Genomic DNA, 20828 nt, shown 5'->3' with positions numbered 1-20828 from the left:
CATGCTGGAATACCACCCACGACCCATTTTCAATGCCCTGGCAGAGGGAAGGAGGTTCTCACCCAAGATTTGACGGTACATGGCCCCGTCCATCATCCCTTTGATGTGGTGAAGTTAAACACCTCCAAAGCATAATGTTTCCACCTCCATGTTTGACGGTGGGGATGGTGTTCTTGGGGTCATAGGCAGCATTCCTCCTCCTCCAAACACGGCGAGTTGAGTTGATGCCAAAGAGCTCAATTTTGGTCTCATCTGACCACAACACTTTCACCCAGTTGTCCTCTGAATCATTCAGATGTTTATTGGCAAACTTCAGACGGGCATGTATATGTGCTTTCTTGAGCAGGGGGACCTTGCGGGCGCTGCAGGATTTCAGTCCTTCACGGCGTAGTGTGTTACCAATTGTTTTCTTGGTGACTATGGTCCCAGCTGCCTTGAGATCATTGACCAGACCCTCCCGTGTAGTTCTGGGCTGATTCCTCACCGTTCTCATGATCATTGCAACTCCACGAGGTGAGATCTTGCATGGAGCCCCAGGCCGAGGGAGATTGACAGTTCTGTTGTGTTTCTTCCATTTGCGAATAATCGCACCAACTGTTGTCACCTTCTCACCAAGCTGCTTGGCGATGGTCTTGTAGCCCATTCCAGCCGTGTGTAGGTCTACAATCTTGTCCCTGACATCCTTTGGAGAGCTCTTTGGTCTTGGCCATGGTGGAGAGTTTGGAATCTGATTGATTGCTTCTGTGGACAGGTGTCTTTTATACAGGTAACAAACTGAGATTAGGAGCACTCCCTTTAAGAGTGTGCTCCTAATCTCAGCTCGTTACCTGTATAAAAGACACCTGTCCACAGAAGCAATCAAACTCTGCGAGCCAGAAATCTTTCTGATTGAGAGGGGGTCAAATACTTATTTCCCTCATTAACATGCCAATCAATTTATAACATTTTTGACATGCGTTTTTCTGGATTTTTTTGTTGTTATTCTGTCTCTCACTGTTCAAATAAACCTACCATTAAAATGATAGACTGATCATTTCTTTGTCAGTGGCCAAACGTACAAAATCAGCAGGGGATCAAATACTTTTTTCCCTCACTGTAACATACCTGCATACCTTTATCTTTTGCGCGTTTCTCCTCTTCTTTCCTCTTTTTCTTAAACTGGGCACTGATGGCTTAGACCTTTTCTTATCCATTTGTGTTGATTTGGCACTCGAGCATCAATACATTACCCATCCCCCAACACTGTCAACCAAAAGTCAAGACTAAACCAATTCACCTTGGTGGTGTGCAGACTGGTTTTATATTATTCTTAACGATTTCGCACAAACCAGAAAATGTTTGTGAAACTATATATTCACAGTATTGTGATTGAATTGTGGTTTATTTGGTATCATTTCATAGTGTGACTGATTTTACTAATTGCATTTGTACTGTACAAAGTTAGAGGTGCACTATTTGATAGATTCCCCCGCTCCCCCTACCTCTAGCTTCCAGTGGGGATACCTGAGGTCAACCTACCCTCTCCCCCCTCCCCATCTAGTACTTCTGAGTGGGAGACCTTCCCAGGCAGTAGCCTGCCTAGCTCACAAACTAGAATCAGGGCGCCCACTCCGACAAGGTTAATTGACCCACAGTCCCACACGGTGACATGATATCATTGACGTGACGTGCAAATGAACGATAGAAAACCTATTGTGCAAATGTCACCATTCCAAAAAATATTGTGTGGGGGCCCTGTACCACCCCCGGCAATGCCCATGTCGCCTATACCTAAATCCGCCACTGTGTCTGAATTATAAACAATGTATATGAGAAGAGGTTATAGTAACAATCTAACACTTTACACTTTAACGTCTTGAAATATTACATTTTATTGACAAAACAACTCTCTGTACAATGTTGCATTGAATATCGTCACTAAAGCAGCATACAGTATAGCCAGTCTATGTCATTTGTAATAATCTATTGCATATAGGCTCCATCTTCCATTGCCTAGCCCTAGTGCTTATAGAAAACATAGAAATGAACATAGAAACATCAACATTTATGGCATATCATGGACAGAAGAACCTTACCCTGAAATATTGCTCTGGTGTATTTATTTTCCCATTATTTATTATAACCATAACACAAACAGAAATAGCAGAGGTGTCATGTCCAAAGGGGTCACAGGGGCACATGCCCCCCTCAGATTTGTCCTGTTTAAAGATATTTACATCATATACAGTATATACAGTGCCTTCAGATGATATTCACACTCAACTTTTTCCACATTTTGTTTTGTTACAAAGTGGGATTCAAATTGATTTCGTTGTCATTTTTTGGTTAATGATATACACAAAATACCATGTTATGTCAGTGGAAGAAAAAGTATATTATTTTGTATTAATGGAAAATAAAACACTAATATATCTTGATTAGATAAGTATTAAACTCCCTAAGTCAATACATGTTAGAATCCCCTTTGGCAGTGATTACAGCTGTGAGTCTTTCTGGGAAAGCCTCTAAGAGATTTGCACACCTGGATTGTGCAATATTTGCCCATTATTCTTTAAAAAATGTGTTAAGCTCTGTCAAGTTGGTTATTGATCACTGCTAGACTGCGATGTTCAAGTCTTGCCATAGATTTTCAAGCTGATGATTTAAGTCAAAACTGTAACTAAGCCACTCAGGAACATTCAATGACGTCTTGGTAAGCAACTCCAGTGCATATTTGGCCTTGTGTTTTAGATTATTGTCCTGTAGAAATTTAAATTTGTCTCCCAGTGTCTGTTGGAAAGCAGACTGAACCAGGTTTTCCTCAAGGATTTTGCCTGTGCTTAGCTCTATTCCGTTTCTTTTTATACTATACTTTATACTTTCCAAACAATAACTTTCCAAACAATAACATGATGCAGCTACCACCATTCTTGAAAATATGAAGAGTGGTACTCAGTGATGTGTTGGATTTGCCCAAACATAACACTTTGTATTCAGGACAAAAAGTTAATGTATTTGCCACATTTTTTGCAGTATTACTTTAGTGCAAACAGGATGCATGTTTTGGAATATTTGTTATTCTGTACAGACTTCCTTCTTTTCACTCTGTAATTTATGTTACTATTGCGGAGTAACGATGTTGTTGATCCATCCTCAGTTATCTCCTATCACAGCCATTAAACTCTGTTACTGTTTTAAAGTCACCATTGGTCTCATGGTGAAATCCAAGAGTGGTGTCCTTCCTCTCCGGCAACTGATTTAGGAAGGATGCCTGTATCTTTGTAGTGACTGGGTGTATTGATACACCATCTAATGTGTACAATTAATAACTGCACAATGCTCAATGTCTGTTTTTTTTTTTACCCTTCTACCAATATGTGCCCTTCTTTGCAAAACATAGAAAATCCTACCTGGTCTTTGTAGTTGAATCTGTGCTTGAAATTCACTGCTCGACTTAGGGACCTTACAGATAATAGTATGTGTGAGGTACAGAGATGGAGTAGTCATGTTAAACAGTATTATTGTATACAGAGCGAGTCCAGGCAACTTATTATGTGACTTGTTAATTAAGCACATTTTTACTTCTCAACTTATTTAGGCTTGCCATAACAAAAAGATTGCATACTTATTGACTCAAGACAGCTTTTAATTTTTTATTAATTTGTTAACATTTCTAAAAACACAATTCCACTTTGATATTATGGGGTATCCTGTGTAGATCAGTGACACACAATCTGAATTTAATAAAACAATTCAATACTACTAGCCACCTAGCAATTTTATGTTGGCTTTAGCTATCCCAGATAGGTTGAGGCAATCAATCAAGTTAGAGTAGCTAGCTTGTCTAACTATCATCTTCGCTGGCATGCCTGCTGGCAAGATCGGTAGACTTTAGAAAAGCAAGCAATAACTAAATGTACTCAATAAGACTCACATTCCTTTCAATATTTTACCCATATTTTAGCAGAGATGCAGAGAAGCATATTTAGTTTCTTTAAAGAATAACCACTAATCAGGAGGATACAGACAGCTCAAAAGGTATGCTTAGATATGCAGAAAAACAAAAGTGTTTAACATAGAATTAAGCATAATGATTATGGCTTTAGATGGCAAGACAAATATGTGTAATGTGTTTGAAAAATGCAAAATTCTCCAACTAATGAACAGGACCCAAGTCCCCCTCCTGACCACCCCCAAGCCATCCTCACATACTTTGTGCCCCTCATATTTTTGGAGTACATGACCCCCCTGATAAATAGTACAGATATTCAAAAATTACAACATTATAAAGAACATTAATTAAACAAAAGTGAAGGCATTTATTCATTACTGTATTTCATCCATATGCTCTGTTCCAATGTAGCAGCGTAGTGACGTTTGCGCGTGTTTTACGCACGCAGAACATAGCGTAGCCACATAGCATGCTCTGCACTGCGTCATATCATTATGGGAATGCGATACTGTTACACTGCAGATATTGATTGATTTTATTGATATGTGTTAGGACTTGTAGTGAAAGGCGACATTTAGCCTTGCATTAATCCCTTATAAATACTTCAACTTTACGTACCTAGAGGGAATGGTTTAAAATGTAAAATGCTCAAATCATATGCTCTTATAAGAGGCCTAATTTGTCGAATAGTATGCACCAGTATTTAGGTTAGCGTTTCCCTTGTAGCCCATGCAATGGTCTACCTGTGTGCAAACAAACCCCCATCAACAAGGGCGTCTATCTTTCGCAACGTCCATGTTTGTGTAGGCCTACATGTAAATATTTACGCATTCAAACCGCCGACAGACAACTAAAATATGAAGCTTACTACCACCATGGCTATTGGCTACTGTTCAGATAAATGACCAGTTAATTTCTGTTATTGGTGCTTATTCCGCTCACAAATGTGCTCTATTCTAGTCAGACAGCTGCGGCTGTTCTCGTGAACAAAAGCGACAGGCGCGCGCCAGCAGCTGACATCTCCAGTCCTGCGCTGAAGCCTGTCTCCATATTCTGAATGTACCTAGTGTCTCATTTTTATTCGATTAAATATAATTTAACATTGTTTACGAATACATGATTCATTTTAAATAGCATATCTGTGCTGTAGTGCCGAGATTCGTTCTGGGCAGGTGTTTAGGCGTTTGTTATTCAAGGTTTTAAAATGAAGACCACGTTTTACGCTTTATTTTGATACTGAAGGTTTGGATTGATCTGCTGTTGATTTGGGCAGTTGATGACTGGTTTGGGGGCTTATTGTTTTAGGACAAAGATCATCTCAAGTCTGGACTCGCAGGAAACCAAATACTGGCATTTGTTTTTCATACCACTTCTACTTTGGAAATACTGTGAAATAAGACAAGGTTTTAGTGTTTGGTTTTAAAACACTGGAAATATTGAAAGCATACTCATTTCATGTCTTGATGATGCCTACTGTCAGATCCTGAAATATAGCTGCTTATTCAGGTAGGCTATATCAAATTTGGTTCAGTCAAGTCTTAAACTGCTAGGCTATGTTTTGTTCATTTTATGATAAGTTTATTTTAAAAACATTATCATGTTATCTTGTTTCAGGACCATGCTCTCAACTGTAGGCTAGTATAGGCTAGTGCTGAATAAAATATTATAATAAAGTGGTAGGTGTATATTGTAGACTATATGGTAAATATTCAGTTTGAGACGATACACCATTGATATATGACATCTTAAAATATTTTAAATAAATATTTTATTTAAATATATACATATAGTTTTGAACAAGAATGAAATCCTTACCTTATGCACTGCAATGTGTCCTGTCAATTAGTGAGCTTACCTGTTGGGCTTCAAAGCACGGATGCCAAAATTGGCATTTGTCATCCGCCACCCCTTAAAATGATGATTTGTTTAGTAATATATGAAGAAAAACATTCTTAAAAATTACATTTTAAACTTCAGGAGCTTAATTACCTTCTCATTGTGTGAGTGGAAAGCTCCTTGTCCCAGTGGATACATCTCTGCACTTTTGGAGAGGGACACTTGGAGACAATGCTCTCTTTTTGCTTGATTGCATCATATTCACACCATAATATTTTCCTCTGCATTCAAATGGTCTGTTTCAATAAAACGGGGTCTCTGTGTGTCCAAAATATCCCCTAGCAATGATTTTGGGCCACTCTAAGAGGCCCCAAGGCTTGGTGAATCCACAAAAACCCAGTTGAAACTCTCTGAGAGCTCATTTGTGCAGCAAGTGACAATTGCTTCTCAGTATTGGCTGTATGACTGGTGGATGGGCCATATGATGTGAAAGCCATTGGGGGGGAGGACAGAGGGAGTTAGGGGAGGGTTATTTGCTATAGGGCCAGTGGCATACCGTTTGAAAGGGACATGTTGGTGCCTGTGGGACTATGTACCCAAATAGGCCCTTACTGAGCATCTGGGGCCTTCTGTATTTTACAGTAATGGTTGAGTCCAAAATGAGCACCCCTACACATTCAACTTACATGGAAGTGCCCCTTTTGCAGGGATTTCTGGGAAGAAGAAGGAGGCTATCGAGGTTGGGACTTTGGAGAGAGAGAGGTATAGAGAGAGGCACTTTGTAAAGGTAAGAAAAGCTATGTTCCACTATGGTTAGGGTGCCATTGGATGAATATGGGGTATATTGAGACTCTAATCTCAAAATATATCCAGAAAAATTGAGGTTTTCAGGTGCTAGGTGGTGTCTGTATAATGTTATAGAGAAGGGAGGGTCAGGCCATTATGCTGTGCATAAACAAGGAAATATGGAAGCACGGCTAGGGGGAGCCATAGCTGGGAAAGGAAGGGAGCTTGCTGGCTCTATGCTACTGCAGAGGAGATGTTGGTTGGATTTAGTACTCACAAAGTCAGTAAAACTCCGGAAGAAACTGTATTGTTGTCTATTGTGTTAATTAGTCAGTTATTGTCAGATTTATATTGGTCTCAGGGCTGTTGTCCAAAGGGAAGTGCCCAAACTGCCTCACAGGCTGTGCTCTGTAAAGAAAGATGGGAAGCTGTCATGATTGAACAATAAGAGACAGAAAATTATTCAAATAAAGAGGAAACATGCAAATGGTAAACTTTGTAAAGATTTTAGTGTGAGATAACATGTAGAATTTAGTTAGCTTGCTCTGCTATGTGCTTTTTTAGAGAGCTGTAAAGATGGCCGCTCCACTGTAGGGAGAGTGGTGAGAGTAACTGCCCACTTCCTGATTGAAGCACCATCGCAACAGCTTTGTTTGCATTCATGCTCAGGCAAAATGTGTTGTTTGAATACAAATTACCAGCTTTAACTTAGAATTAAGTTAATTATTTTGGAAATAATGGTGGTATTTGAGGTTACAGGACATGGGCCTAGACTAACTGCTTCAAACAGGGAGTGCTGCAGTGTTCTGAATCTCTGAAGGCTCAGCTATACAGTAGCACAGTGGTGATCGGTTAACCAGAAAGGGAGACGTTAGTTTAACTGCCGTGGGGCCTGGTCAGCTGTTTCCCTGAAATAACATATTAGGTTGACAGCCCATATACATCAACTTTTCCATGCATACACTTTTCTACTGTGTAGAAACAGTTTACTATGGGATGGGTAGAATTGAAACCACCAGTTATAAAGCATTCAATTGGGAGGAACAGTTAAGCACAGGCTTCATTTGCACAAAGGGTTAAATTACATTGCCGCTTGCTTACATTTCTGTGATGATGATAGACAGAGTATTAATGTGAAAATGTCTGTAATAGTGCTTTATGTTTCTTAATTTACTTAATTCTTTGCTGCTTTTGTAGTTTTAGAAGTAAAAAAAATGGCCCCCAGGTTAAAGAAAACAATTAACCCTTTCATGACCTACTTTTCAAAGCTGTATTGGGTTGAGTCAGGGGTGATGGGTAACAAGTTCTTTCTCAGATGCGGTGTTATCTGTAAAGGGAAAGACACCAAAAGAGAAATAATTACCCAAATGAATTAGAAATTGTATCCATAGATATATTTCAGATCTCAGAAAGTGACATATGTTGTCTCACCGGTGTGGTAAGGGGCACCGAAAGCCAGATCATATTCTCATGAAAACTGGGCTTTTAATCAGATTTCTTTAAGCTACTATCTCCCCATTTGCTTCTTTTCAAGTGCCTTCTTTCCCCCATATTAATTTAAATAGCATCCTATCCAAACCCACTAACTAATATTTGCCTGAATGTAAAGGGTTAAAACGTGCTCTGGAGAGACATTGCTACGCAGTCCATATAGTTGGTGCTGAAATCTGACTGAGTTTTTTCCCCCAGAAAAATATGTACATTTACTGCCCCCTCTGGTAGATTCAGGCACAAGAGTGAGTGGGACCAAAGACAAACAGGCAACCTGGGTATTCCTCACACTATAGTGTGCAGTGCCTCAATTCTTGATAAACCCTTGTCTCCGCCTGTACATGTGGGTGAACTTCTGCCAGAACCCATGTACATTTAGCCACTGTTGTAATCCCACAACTGGGGTGCATGTTTTTAGTGGCTGTGGTCTCAGCAGGCATTCCTATCCTGTCATTTGCACTCAATGAGGTGAGAGACTAAAAGAGAGATTATGAGCAGGCTCTCACTTTGACACCGCTCTCAGTCTGATATCTGTCAAATTCAACTCGTGACTTTGGTACATTAAGGCTGTGCTTTTTCAAAAACACCTTAGTCTACAATTACGTGTTTCTGTAACATATTTGAACATGAGCACAAGTACGTACCACTGTGAAGAATGAGAAATCACTTCTCAGACATTAATCCTCAACTCATATAAGTTAAATTAGCCTCTGAATTCCTCCACTAGAACACGGTGAAATGATCTAACTTCATGTACAGTAATGTCTTTGATGTAGTACTATAGTTATGTCAACCGTGCTGCCCTAAAACAGGTTTCTCTTCCACCAATATTGAGCTCAGTCTGTCGTCTCTGCTTCTCTGTATGACTCAGTGTCCCACCCAGTGGCTGTTAGCGCACATTGCTTCTAACTACCACTCAAAGGGCATGATTTCCTCATTTAGCCTGCTAGCGTTGCTATCGCAGCTACACTGGAGCTATCAGTCTCTTCCATAGAGGCACATTCAACTCGGCTGAAGTGCTGAACAGGGGGCTGCTATGCTTAAAGAGAAAATTGTTAACTCCTTCACTGCCAAATGCCACTGCTACTCCAGATTTTAGACTTCTGTTTTGGTTTGTAGCTACTGTATGTTCTACTGCAGCAGTAGCCATGTGATCCAGCAAAAAGTGGATTGAAGAGTAGCCCCCCCCCCATATTATTTTGGCTACATCTCTTCTGTGCGCTCCTTAGAAACAGCTGACAATGGGAGTCAGTTGCACGACAGCTGTGTGACTGTTGTTAGCAGCTGTAAAACAGAAACGCAACCATGAACACCCTCATCTCAGTAGGTCTTTGTGTGCATCATGTGGCATCATATAATAACTTTCAAGATCATGTCCATGTAAACCCACACCTGAAGAAAAACACAGCTAAAACCAAAAAACAACATATTTTGTATTTGTATTTCAAACATGTGGAAGAGATGACCCAGCATTTTACCTTAAAGCCACCTCAGTTTCAGTCGCAGTGATCTAGGTACACCTTTGGAAACAACTGCCACTCTTTGAAAACGTCCATCACTCTCACTCATGCAGGTTAAATTAGCACCGTGAAATTATTTCACTTCATGTAAAGTAGTGTCTTTGATGTAGTACACAACAGTTTAAGCAACTGTGTTGCCATAGTACAGGTTTCTCTTCCACCAAGATTAAGCTCAGTCTGTTGTCGTCTCTGCTTCTCTGTATGACTCGGTCCTGCCCAGTGTCTGTTAGCTTCCATTGGTTCTGACCACCACTTCAGGGGCACGACTTCCACATTTCGCCTACTAGCGCTGATATCACGGCTACTCTGGAGCGATCATTCTTTTCCATAGAGGCACATTCAAAGCAGCGTGGTGCTGAAGTGTTGAACGGGGGGCTGCTATGCTAACAGAGATAGCTGTTAACTCCTTCACTGACAAATACAATGTCTCTGTATAGTAGGCAATGTGATCCCCTTTTAAAAACTGCATGAAAGGCTGTAGAGAGAAATGCTGTCTAATCTCATCTAGAAATTGAAAGGACACTATTAGCTGTGCACAGATGCAGTCATATTTTCCCCAAATCTTGATGGATGTTGTCTTTTCTTTAGGCGTCACATCGATCAGAGCACGAAGTCGCAGTCCAGGAGCTTGTCAAACCCTCCAACGTAAGCAATTACAATTCCTCCACTCACTTGTCAACGGCTACAAATACTTCTTTACAAATTTTACTCAGATCATTTTACTTAGATATTTTACTCACATGGATAATACAAAGGCTCTGTCTGACACTTCTTAATATAGCCTACATACTCCGTTTTGATTACAGCTTTCACTATTTTACCTACATTTCTGTCAAATAATAAGGGTGTTTTATGGAAACTTATTTTGTTTGTTGCTACAACTCTGGGTGTCAGTTGCTCGATAGCTGTGGTATGGATGAGGGCAGCTGTGAACACCCTCATCCCAGTAGCTTTTTGTGTGCAGTTGTATCATCTGGCATCATATAGTGTCTTTGATGTAGTACACTACAGTTTAAGTCAACCGTGCTGCCCCACAACAGGTTTCTCTTTCACCAAGACTGAGCTCAGATATTCTGTCATCTCTGCTTCTCTGTATGACTGTGTCCCGCCCAGTGGCTGTTAGCGTCCATTGCTTCTAACTACCACTCAAAAGGTATGACTTCCTCACTGGAGCGACCAGTCCCCTCCATAAAGGCACATTCACATCGGCCTTGTGCTGAAATACTGAAAGGAGGGCTGCTATGCTAATGTAATGGAGGTAAGAAAGTCTCCCGGGTGGCGCAGTGGTCTAGGGCACTGCATCGCAGTGCTAGCTGCGCCACCAGAGTCTCTGGGTTCGCGCCCAGGCTCTGTCGCAGCCGGCCGCAACCGGGAGATCCGTGGGGCGACGCACAATTGGCATAGCGTCGTCCGGGTTAGGGAGGGTTTGGCCGGTAGGGGTAGGGATCCTTGTCTCAGTATGTAAAAAAAAAATGTAATAAAATGTATGCACTCTACTGTAAGTCGCTCTGGATAAGAGCGTCTGCTCTTGGCCGGTAGGGATATCCTTGTCTCAGTATGTAAAAATGTAATAAAATGTATGCACTCTACTGTAAGTCGCTCTGGATAAGAGCGTCTGCTAAATGACTAAAATGTAAATGTAATGTAAATGTAAAGTGACATAAGCTTATTCCACACAACTAGCTTAAATGTCGCCAATGGTGCTATCGGATCGGATCATTTTCTATAGAGCAACTGGTTAGGAAGTTGTCAAGGAGGGCGGTCACGTGTGTTTGCGATTAGAGCACCACTGAGCCCAGTAAGGGGACGCAGGGACAGTGGAGGAAGCAAAGCTGTTAGCAGCACACTGATTTAGCTTTCACTAACAGAGATGGCTGTTAACACCTTCACTGCTGTCCAATATCAACTGGAAATTGAAAGGACACTATAGGCATCTGAGTCACAGACCAGGAGCTAGCCTGGTCTGTTGACTCACCTGTCAACAGATACAAATACAGAATTTTAAAGATACAGAATTTTACTTAGATATTTTATTCACAACAATGATACAAAGGCTCTGACACTTCTTAATGTAGCCTACATATCACCTCCACTTTGATTAAAGCGTTCACAATTTTACCTATATTTCTGTTTTACGTAAACTTACTGCAATGTGTACAGTTTTATTTTAGCTGTTGCTATACCTCTGTGCACCCCTTAGCTGACAATGGGTATCGGTTGCACGACAGCTGTGGTACTGGCGTTAGTATAATGGATGTCACGCTTCTTGCTTAGCGAGTACCACTTCCTCCTGATTCGGCTCACACAGAGGCTCAAACCCAGGACCTCTTGTTTTCTAGCACATGTGACCGCCCTCCCGAAGCGTCTTACCAGTCACGCCTCACAAAAAGCTAGCTATATGGTGGCACAAAGTGGGGAGACTCCAGGGTGAGGAGTAAGTTTTACATATCTCCAAGTGCTACATTAGAAGCTGTCTCGAAACAGCAACCATGGACACCCTCATCTCAGTAGCTCTTTGTGTGTGCAGTTGCATCATAACTTTCTAGATAATTTCCATGTAAACCTTCTGAAGACACAGCCAAAAAAACCACAAAATATTTCAAATATCTTTTAGCACTTTGTCATTGTTACTCCTCATTCCTCTAGTTGAATTCACATTAATGAAAGATTTCCATGGAAGTTGGCATCACTCAACACTGCAGCCGTGGGATAGTGAACCAATCAAAAGTGGATTGAAGAGTAGCCTTTTCCCCGTAACCCAATCAGCATTGTGTATGCATGAGCCACTCCCACACCCTGCCCTTACATGGCACGGAGGACTGGCCAAGGTCTTACAGATGGATGTAAAGGCTGCTAGTTCAGAGACAACAGAGCCACAATACCAAGACCACTACAACTATTACTACTACTACTACTACTACTACTACTACAGAACCACAACTACCAAGAGTACTACTACAGAACCAGGAGGGGAACAGCTTCCGACTTGACTCAGGTAAGATTCGATTACTAATCATAATTTTAGATTAAATCAATGGACATTGAATTTATCTAGCACAATAACATGTTTTTTTTGGTCACAATTTCAGATTGAATAATGCTAGTTGTAGATCGCACTGATATCAAAAGACGTAATCCCTTCCAATGATTACATAAAAAATGGTACATTCCTCAATGGGGCGGTAGGGTTGCCTAGTGGTTAGAGTGTTGGACTAGTAACCGAAAGGTTGCAAGTTCAAATCCCCGAGCTGACAAGGTACAAATCTGTTGTTCTGCTCCTGAACAGGCAGTTAACCCAGTGTTCCTAGGCCGTCATTGAAAATAAGAATTTGTTCTTAACTGACTTGCCTAGTTAAAAAATACTCTGAGAAGAGTATTTAACTAACATTTCCATCTAATGTGTGACATACATGGTATTTTAAACTCCAGTTTCAGAACTGGACAGCAACCATTGGCTGCAGCAGAATACTTTTAATGTTCTGTTTGTTAAAAATAAGGGGCATAATGTTGTGTCCCAATGTTGTAGAGAGTCAGCCGATGTTCAAAGAGCAGACTGTAATCTGTTCTTCAGGTGTATGACAATATTCTATTATTATTCAGCTAAATTCCAGATGCAGTTGCAGAATGTGCGTACACACTAAAAAGTTTATCAAAGATTCACGAGGCTGCTTTGTGAATATTCTGAATACAAGTCAAAGCAAATCACCCCACATGATTGAAATGCAATGAGCGATGTAAATACTAAAATACTCTCTTCTCTCTCTAGGACGACAGTGAAGTCGTATGTGTAGCAGCAGCTATGAACAAGGAGACAGTGGTCATAATCCTACAAGGCATGGAGAAAGTCTCCTCCTTCACCGCCACCATCAACCCACTCTTCGACATAGTCACTGCAGTGGTGAAGGTGACAAAGAACCTGGTCGCCAAAGACCTCACCCAAGACCTCACCCAAGACCTGGACACCCAACAATTGGGCCACATCCACGCCAAGCTGGAAAGCATCTCCAAGACAAACCAGCAGATTCTGAAGCAGATTCACCTGAACGAGGTCAATGAGAAGTACAGCAAGTATGAGGAGTATATCAAGCACCAGTACACCGCCCTCAACACCATGGTGGAACAGTTCAAAAACCACCCTGAGGGAAGCGAGCGCTACATGAAAGATTTCCAGGAAGTCTATGAGAGAGACAAGGATACCCTTGCTCTAGACACATACTACAGCAGTGTCGTAAAAGAGAATAAAACTTTTGAACAAAGGGGTTTGCTGGAGGTGTACCTAGAGCACTACAAGCAAAACCGAGACGTCATGGAGAAAAAGTGTTCCCAACTGTCTAATGTCTTTCGCATGGGCCTGATGACACTAATGGCATATACGGTGGTCACAGAGGATGATGAGGTTGAAGTCAGGGAGAAATGGGCCCCCAGGGTGAAGAAAATTCAGGCCAAGATGGATGAGGTGCTGGCCCAGTGTGAGGGGAACTGATCCTCATCCACTCCCAGGGTCAGGTGTGCATATGAGGGCTTTAAAGGGATACTTTGGGATTTTGGCAATGAGGCCCTTTATCTACTTCACCAGAGTCAGATGAACTCATGGGTACCATTTTTATATCTGTGTTCAGTATGAAGGAAGTTAGAGGTAGTTTTGTGAGTCACTTCTAACTAGCATTAGCGCAATGACTGGAAGTCTATGGGTATCTGCGAGTCATCTAACTCGAAGTAGATAAAGGGCCTCACTGGCAAAATCCAGAAGTATTCCTGTAAGGTTAAAAGCTGTTTGGAGTCTAGTCCTCTTCCCTCAATTTAAAAAGAAAAGTAATTTCCTTTTGGGTGGTGGGCGATATTCTTTGTCAATGATTGGAATGGATTAAATCTACATTGTATAATATTTTGCTATAATCAGTGTTGCACTTCAGCCCTCATGTTTTCTATTTACCACTGCTGACTCTGTCATTTATTTTCAGAAATGAGTCTGAATGCATACTTTATGGTAACCTTCGATTAAGTGTACTTTTGCTTCTTGACTTTTTCTAAATAAATGCTTTTTTGCACTTGTTATTAATTGTTATTAATTTTTATGCTCTTACATGGAGTTATGTAATCACCAATGGTGATAAAATATAGTCCACTTTATTAGGTTCAAAACACTTACACAGAGAATGTTACAAAACGTACAACATACTGATGAAGTTGATTTTCAACCGTGTTGGCCAGTGTTCATTTCAAACTATTTACAGAGTTACAGAACTTCAGTGAGTGTTTAATTTAACTAGGAACACATTATTTTTTACAATTACGGCCTACCGGGGAACTGCCTTGTTCAGGGGCAGAACAACAGATTTATTTTACCTTGTCAGCTTTGGGATTTGATCCAGCAACCTTTCGGTTACTGGCCCAACACTCTAACCACTAGGCTACCTGCCGCCCCTAAAAAAAGCTAACATTAACTCTGTGTAGTGTGGAATAATAGATACTTTTTTGTCTTAAATGTAACACTATTAGAGTTTAAAACATTGACTTTTCTTTTTTTAAGAACTTGTCAATAGATTGCTCTACTCTCTCTCTTTCTCTTAGACTCCTGTCTCTCAATCAGAAGCTACCATCCTCCCCAACCCTTTCAAGCACTACCTGGTTTTGACTTCTGTGTCGTGACCCCCTGCTTGCCATCATGTCGGAGATGGAGATCGTGGAGGACCGGGCCAAGCTGAAACAGGGCCTGGTGAAGGTGCTGCAGTGTGTGGCCACCATCTCATCTGCTGCGGCTGTGGTCAACCCCATTTTTGGCGTGGCCGGCTCTCTAATCCGAGTGGTGCTGCACCACGTGGATGATGAGGACATCCAGACACTGAAGCGTGAGTTTGGCTCAGTCAACCGTGCCCTGGACCAGCTGTCCCAGCAGAACCGCGGCGCCCTGCTACAGATCAAGAAGGAGACGCTGGACGGTCAGTACTGCCGTGTGGAGGAAAACCTGCGCAACCAGTTCCGCAAGTTCATGGAGATGGTGGAGGCACGGCCCGAGCACTGTGAGCGCAAGAAGGACGACTTCGAGGAGAGCTACTCCAACGACCTAGGCGACCAGAACCTGCACACACTCTACGAGGGTGTGGTGGGCAAGCCCAAGCTGTTCAGCCGGCCCATCCTGGAGGTGTACCTGAAGCACTCGCAGGGCGACCGCCGCACCATGGAGAACCTGTGCACGCGCCTCACATACCTCTTCTGCATCGGCCTGATCGCCCTCATGGGTTACGCCGCTGTCATCGGAGACGACGAGGAGGGCATCAGCGACGAGTGGACCGAGAAGATGGAGCACGTGCAGGAGAGGATGCAGGAGGCCCTCCAGAAATGCAAGTGAAGAAGAGGAGGAGAAGGAGGTGTAGAGGCTGCTACTTATCCTCCATACGTAGGACTCTCTCCACATTCCCTCTAGGAAACCCCCCATCACTTTTCTCCTTACTCCAGGACAGCTGTGTATACAACGTCTCTATTTATTCAACCAGTTAATTGACTATCAATGTGGATCATAGGAGGTTGGTGGCACCTTAACTGGGGAGGACGGGCTCGTGGTAATGACTGGAGCAGAATTAGTGGAATGGTATCCAATACATCAAACACAGTTTCCAGGTGTTTGCCATTCCATATGCTCAGTTCTGGCCATTGTAATGAGCCCTTCTCCCCTCATCAGCCTCATGTGATGTGAATTCATTATTCTTTAATGATCATATGGCTATTCACTGTTGGTATCTATGAGTTAGAGGTAAGTAAATTGAATGAAAACAGTTAGTTATTTGCCTCATCCACAGCAGTAGTCAATGAACAGACCTATATAATACGTGCATGTTGATATGGAAACCTGCATACACAGCGGTCTGACGATCAACATTTGGACTGGCTCTCAATTAGATTTAACTATGCCATTCCTATCTTCTAAAGAGTAAGATGGAGTGGTTTTAATGTCTGACAATATTCAGCACTTTTGAAAAATTTGTTCTCGCTGGTATTTGCTGGTGATTTAGAGGGAGACACAGAGAACAGGCTCATTCTGTTGCATGAATGTAAGATTCACCATAATGGGTATCTATTTGAACAGATATATACTCCATGCAATTCTAATAGTGCCACTGATGCAACCTAGCACTTTCAGTAAAAAAAAACATTATCTATACTGTGGACACTATTAACATAGCATGCCAATTGCCTAAATACAAAGACAATTGACTTTACAGTGGGTTAACTGGTATTACTTTACTTATTACTGTAGGTCCTTTGTAACTATATATCTGCAGCTAAATTAACTGTTATTTAGCATTTAATTGGAAATAGCATAAAAAAAACTATTGATAAATAATGCACTGTAAAATCTAACTTAACCAAAATCTAACTTAAAACAAATATCCAAAGTTATCTAAGAATGTATTTTTTGGCGGGGATCCTATAGTTAACCCCCCACACACACAACACTAGCATTATGTTGCTTCCATAATTATTCAACAAAAACACTCGACTGTCTGTCAAAGCGCTTTGGCCCGGATAATGAAGTCAGTGGAATGATAATCATACTGTAACTAACACTAAACACTTGTAGCCTGTTTTAATATACTACCAAAACCGGCCTACTATACTGTCCAAAAACACTACTGTTTCCTTTTCAACCATATTGTTTGGTGTTTGTTTGTTTTCATGAACACACTACATTATGGTGGGTGTGATGTAAGCCAACCAAGTGCAGTGACTACACTAAACTATACGTGAACGTGACAACTAATCGCACAACAATACAAAAGGTCAAAGTATACATTAGCTTTAAGTGCTTCCTCTCTTATTGGTTCTCTTGTATCTCGGATAAATTAAGTATTAGCAAAAATGTTTGTTTGTTTTTACCAAGGGTGCGTTCATAAATTCACTCTGGCCATCTACTACGATTTCAGAGCAGTCTGAGTGTGTCAGAGCGCAGAATAACTGATTAATTTTCGAACACGCAACACCCGTTGAATATGACCGATGTCAATAAACATCTGCAAAGAAAACGTATTTAAATTGTTGCCAGCAGCACAGTTAGTCACCAAAACTCTAGACAACACGAGTGAGGTGTTCTCTCATTTGTGTCTTGAAGTAGCTAGCAAGCTAGCCAACTTTAGCCAGTTAGCTTAGGTGCTTGACTGCCGTTGTGAGGTCAGAACGCTCAGATCAACCCTACTCCCCGGCCAGAGCGTCCATTGTGCCCTCTAAACGCTCCAAGAGCGAAACGCTCTGAATATACAAACGGAGAATCTGACAACACTCAAAATATATGAAGGCCCAGAGCGCGCAAATTACGAACACACCCTAAATAATTCAATTTATGGGGAATTATCTTTGCTCTGTGACCCCCTTTCTTTTCACTTAATCTATTATATTATTTTCATATTTTGAAGCAATTTACACCAAAAGTAATGTAAGAGATAAAAAAAATACTCAAATACATTATGGGGATGTTTTGTATATGTTTTGGGGATTTTATACATCTTAATTTGTCATAGTAGTTTTTATTTTGATAAGAATCCTCTCATGACTGACCAACAGTGTCTCTCTCTTACACTGTGGTCCATGTTCCGTGTCCCCTTACTGTGTCTTTGCCTAAGAAAGGGTTCGCAAAGTTATGTTTTCTGTTCTTTACTTCATTTGTTCTTTTGCTCTAAAGGACTGCAGTTTGATTTGATCTCTTCTGTGCTATTAACCCCACTACTCAGATTTCCAGTGTTACTGATGTCATGTCTATACTCACAGATCCAAGAGAGCTCTCCATATCTGTGTTTCATAACCCTATATTCAATGGAATGGCTATTCTGTGGTACCAGTCCCTGTCTTTCATATTGTCTTTCATATTGTTTCAACCGAGATGTATGGCTGTTAAATAGTTATAATTCTGTACTGTTAAAATTAATAGATGGGAATATATTTACCACTTTAGGGCTTTCTGAAAATATATGCTCCTCATCTAAACTTCATAGCCTATTTTTTGTTATGTTGTTCTTTGTTGGCTGGTTGTACTATGCAGCACTATCAATAAAGACTGAATGTAAAATATCACTTGTATTAGATTGATTTTATGCATTCAAATATCTTGAGGCATTCACAATAGTATTATCATTTTAACTTGGTTTATCTCAAAATGATGATGAGGGGCAATACATACCGGTCAGGTCCATGATTTTTGGCACCCTTGATAAAAAAGTCTATACAATAAATAATACAATTTGATAAAGGCTCAGTGTAGTTACCGTCGCAAAGGGAGGCTGTTAGAGTATTGAAAACGGGTGCAAAAATATAGCATTTTTAACCCTATCTTTTGAGACTTGTTAAACAAAATCTCGTTCTCTGAGCAATTGTATTAGTATAAAAGAATAATTGACAAATGTTTTTGAGCATGCAATATAGTCTACACCCTCTTCAATTTTGCTGCCTTAAAATTTTAACTAAAAAGGGATTCAATTCAAAAAAAAATCTACAGATCTACACAACCTACTCCACATTTTCAAAGTGAAAGAAGGTTATAGAAATGTTTCTATACAAATACAAAATAAACTGAATGATCATAATTGGATAAGTCTCCACCCCCCCTTAGTTAATACTTGGTGGAATCACCTTTGGCAGCCATTACAGCTGTGAATCATCTGGAATAAGATTCCATCAAATTTGCACAACTCTTAGGGCAACATATATCCATTGTTTTTATCAAAATTGCTCAAGCTCATTACATTTGGTTGGGAATTATTGATGGACATCTATATTCAAATATTGTCTCTGATTTTCATGCAAATTTAAGTCAGGACTGAAACTAGACCACTCAGGTACAACTCTTGGAAAGCCATTCTGGTGTGTCTTTGGCATTAAAATGTGTGTAATTGTCTCACTGAAAAATAAAACCCTATCCCAGGGTTAGGTTTTCAGAAGATTGAGGCAGGGTTTTCTCGAACTTTTTACCTTGGTTTTGCTCCATTAATATTTATTTTGATCCTGACATACTCACCAGTCCCTGCCGATGACAAGCATACCCATAATGTAATACTGCCACCACAATGTAGTTTTGAATTTAGGCCAAAAAGTTGATTTATTTGCTGTATTACTTAACGGCTTTGTTGCAAACAGAATGGATGATTTGGAGTGGATTTTTTTAACACAGGCTTCTTTTTTCCCCCTTTGTCATACAGGCCAGTAATATGGAGTGAATGTAATGTTGTTGATCCCTTTGTATTTTAAAATATTGTGGTGGCAGCATCATGTTATGGGTATGGTTGTCACCGGCAGAGACTGGGGAGTTTGTTAGGATCAAAATAATTCACCTCAGTCTTTTGAAAACCCTGGGATTTTATTTTTCTGTAGGACAATTACACACATTTTAATGCAAAATACACATGATCCAATTATGATATTTCCGTATTATTATTATTATTTAAAAACGTTTTTGTATAACTTTCTTTCACTTTGAAAATGTGGAGTAGATTATGTAGATCTCTAGTGAAAAAAGTTAAAGGGAGTGTAGACTTTCTATAGGCACAGTAGCTCAGTATTTGTAATATTTATTTTATACAGTCTTTTTTGCTCATTTTTCATGATGACATCCATTTTGTGAAGTGCACCAGTCCCTCCTTCAGCAAAGCACCACCACAACATGATGCTGCCACCCCCGTGCTTCACGGTTGGGATGGTGTTCTTTGGCTTGCAAGCCTCCCCCTTTTTCCTCCAAACATAACGATGGTCATTATGGCCAAACCATTCTATTTTTGTTTCATATTTTATTTTATTTTATTTTTTATTTTTTTACTTTTTTATGGCAGTTTTGGAGCAGTGGCTTTTTCCAGCTGAGCAGCCTTTCAGGTTATGTCGATATAGGACTTGTTTTACTGTGGATATAGATACTTTTGTACCTGTTTCCTCCAGCATCTTCACAAGGTCTTTTGCTGTTGTTCTGGGATTGATTTGCACTTTTTGCACCAAAGTACGTTAATCTCTAGGAGACCGAACGCGTCTCCTTCCTGAGCGGTATGACGGCTGCGTGGTCCCATGGTGTTTATACTTGCGTACTATTGTTTGTTCAGATGAACGTGGTACCTTCAGGCGTTTGGAAACTGCTCCCAAGGATGAACCAGACTTGTGGAGGTCTACATTTCTTCTTGAGGTCTTGGCTGATTTTTCATTTTTTTTCCCCATGATGTCAAGCAAAGAGGCACTAAGTTTGAAGGTAGGTCTTGAAATACATCCACAGGTACACCTCTAGTTGACTCAAATGA

At 40.6% G+C, this 20828-nt stretch overlaps 2 protein-coding genes and 1 long non-coding RNA gene across 6 annotated transcripts in view; 2 read left to right on the top strand and 1 right to left on the bottom strand.

Moving 5' to 3' along the window:
* Positions 1 to 1852: 1852 nt before the first annotated feature.
* Positions 1853 to 20828, bottom strand: part of LOC139573735 (uncharacterized) — a 28930-nt gene continuing 9954 nt past the window's right edge. For 2 of the 3 annotated variants that reach the window (XR_011674647.1, XR_011674646.1), the window contains 2 exons: positions 7813 to 7880; positions 1853 to 6961 (listed from right to left, as the gene is read on the bottom strand). This is a non-coding gene — a long non-coding RNA (uncharacterized lncRNA). The remainder of the gene's footprint in view (positions 6962 to 7812; positions 7881 to 20828) is intronic. The other variant, XR_011674648.1, reaches the window with a different exon arrangement.
* rpz (rapunzel) lies at positions 6475 to 18627 on the top strand. 2 transcript variants are annotated; one of them, XM_071397525.1, is made up of 3 exons: positions 6475 to 6554; positions 10153 to 10209; positions 15136 to 18627. In XM_071397525.1, the coding sequence occupies exon 3, from the start codon at positions 15230 to 15232 to the stop codon at positions 15911 to 15913; it is 684 nt and encodes a 227-aa protein (XP_071253626.1). In that variant the 5' UTR covers positions 6475 to 6554; positions 10153 to 10209; positions 15136 to 15229; the 3' UTR covers positions 15914 to 18627. The 2 variants fall into 2 exon arrangements, with proteins under 2 accessions (XP_071253626.1, XP_071253627.1); XM_071397526.1 differs by lacking the exon at positions 10153 to 10209 and having other exon boundaries at positions 6512 to 6554.
* On the top strand, positions 10216 to 14619 carry LOC139573734 (protein rapunzel-like). The gene is made up of 2 exons (XM_071397528.1): positions 10216 to 12559; positions 13331 to 14619. Exon 2 carries the CDS (start codon positions 13364 to 13366, stop codon positions 14045 to 14047), a length of 684 nt encoding a protein of 227 aa, XP_071253629.1. The 5' UTR covers positions 10216 to 12559; positions 13331 to 13363; the 3' UTR covers positions 14048 to 14619.

This window comes from Salvelinus alpinus, chromosome 4 (assembly GCF_045679555.1).
Source record: "Salvelinus alpinus chromosome 4, SLU_Salpinus.1, whole genome shotgun sequence".
Lineage (NCBI taxonomy): Eukaryota > Metazoa > Chordata > Actinopteri > Salmoniformes > Salmonidae > Salvelinus > Salvelinus alpinus.
This window is presented reverse-complemented; position numbering and strand designations above follow the sequence as displayed.

Bases quoted from the DNA above. Each gene is read 5' to 3' on its own strand.
- LOC139573734 (XM_071397528.1), top strand. From the start codon at position 13,364: ATGAACAAGGAGACAGTGGTCATAATCCTACAAGGCATGGAGAAAGTC.
- rpz (XM_071397525.1), top strand. From the start codon at position 15,230: ATGTCGGAGATGGAGATCGTGGAGGACCGGGCCAAGCTGAAACAGGGC.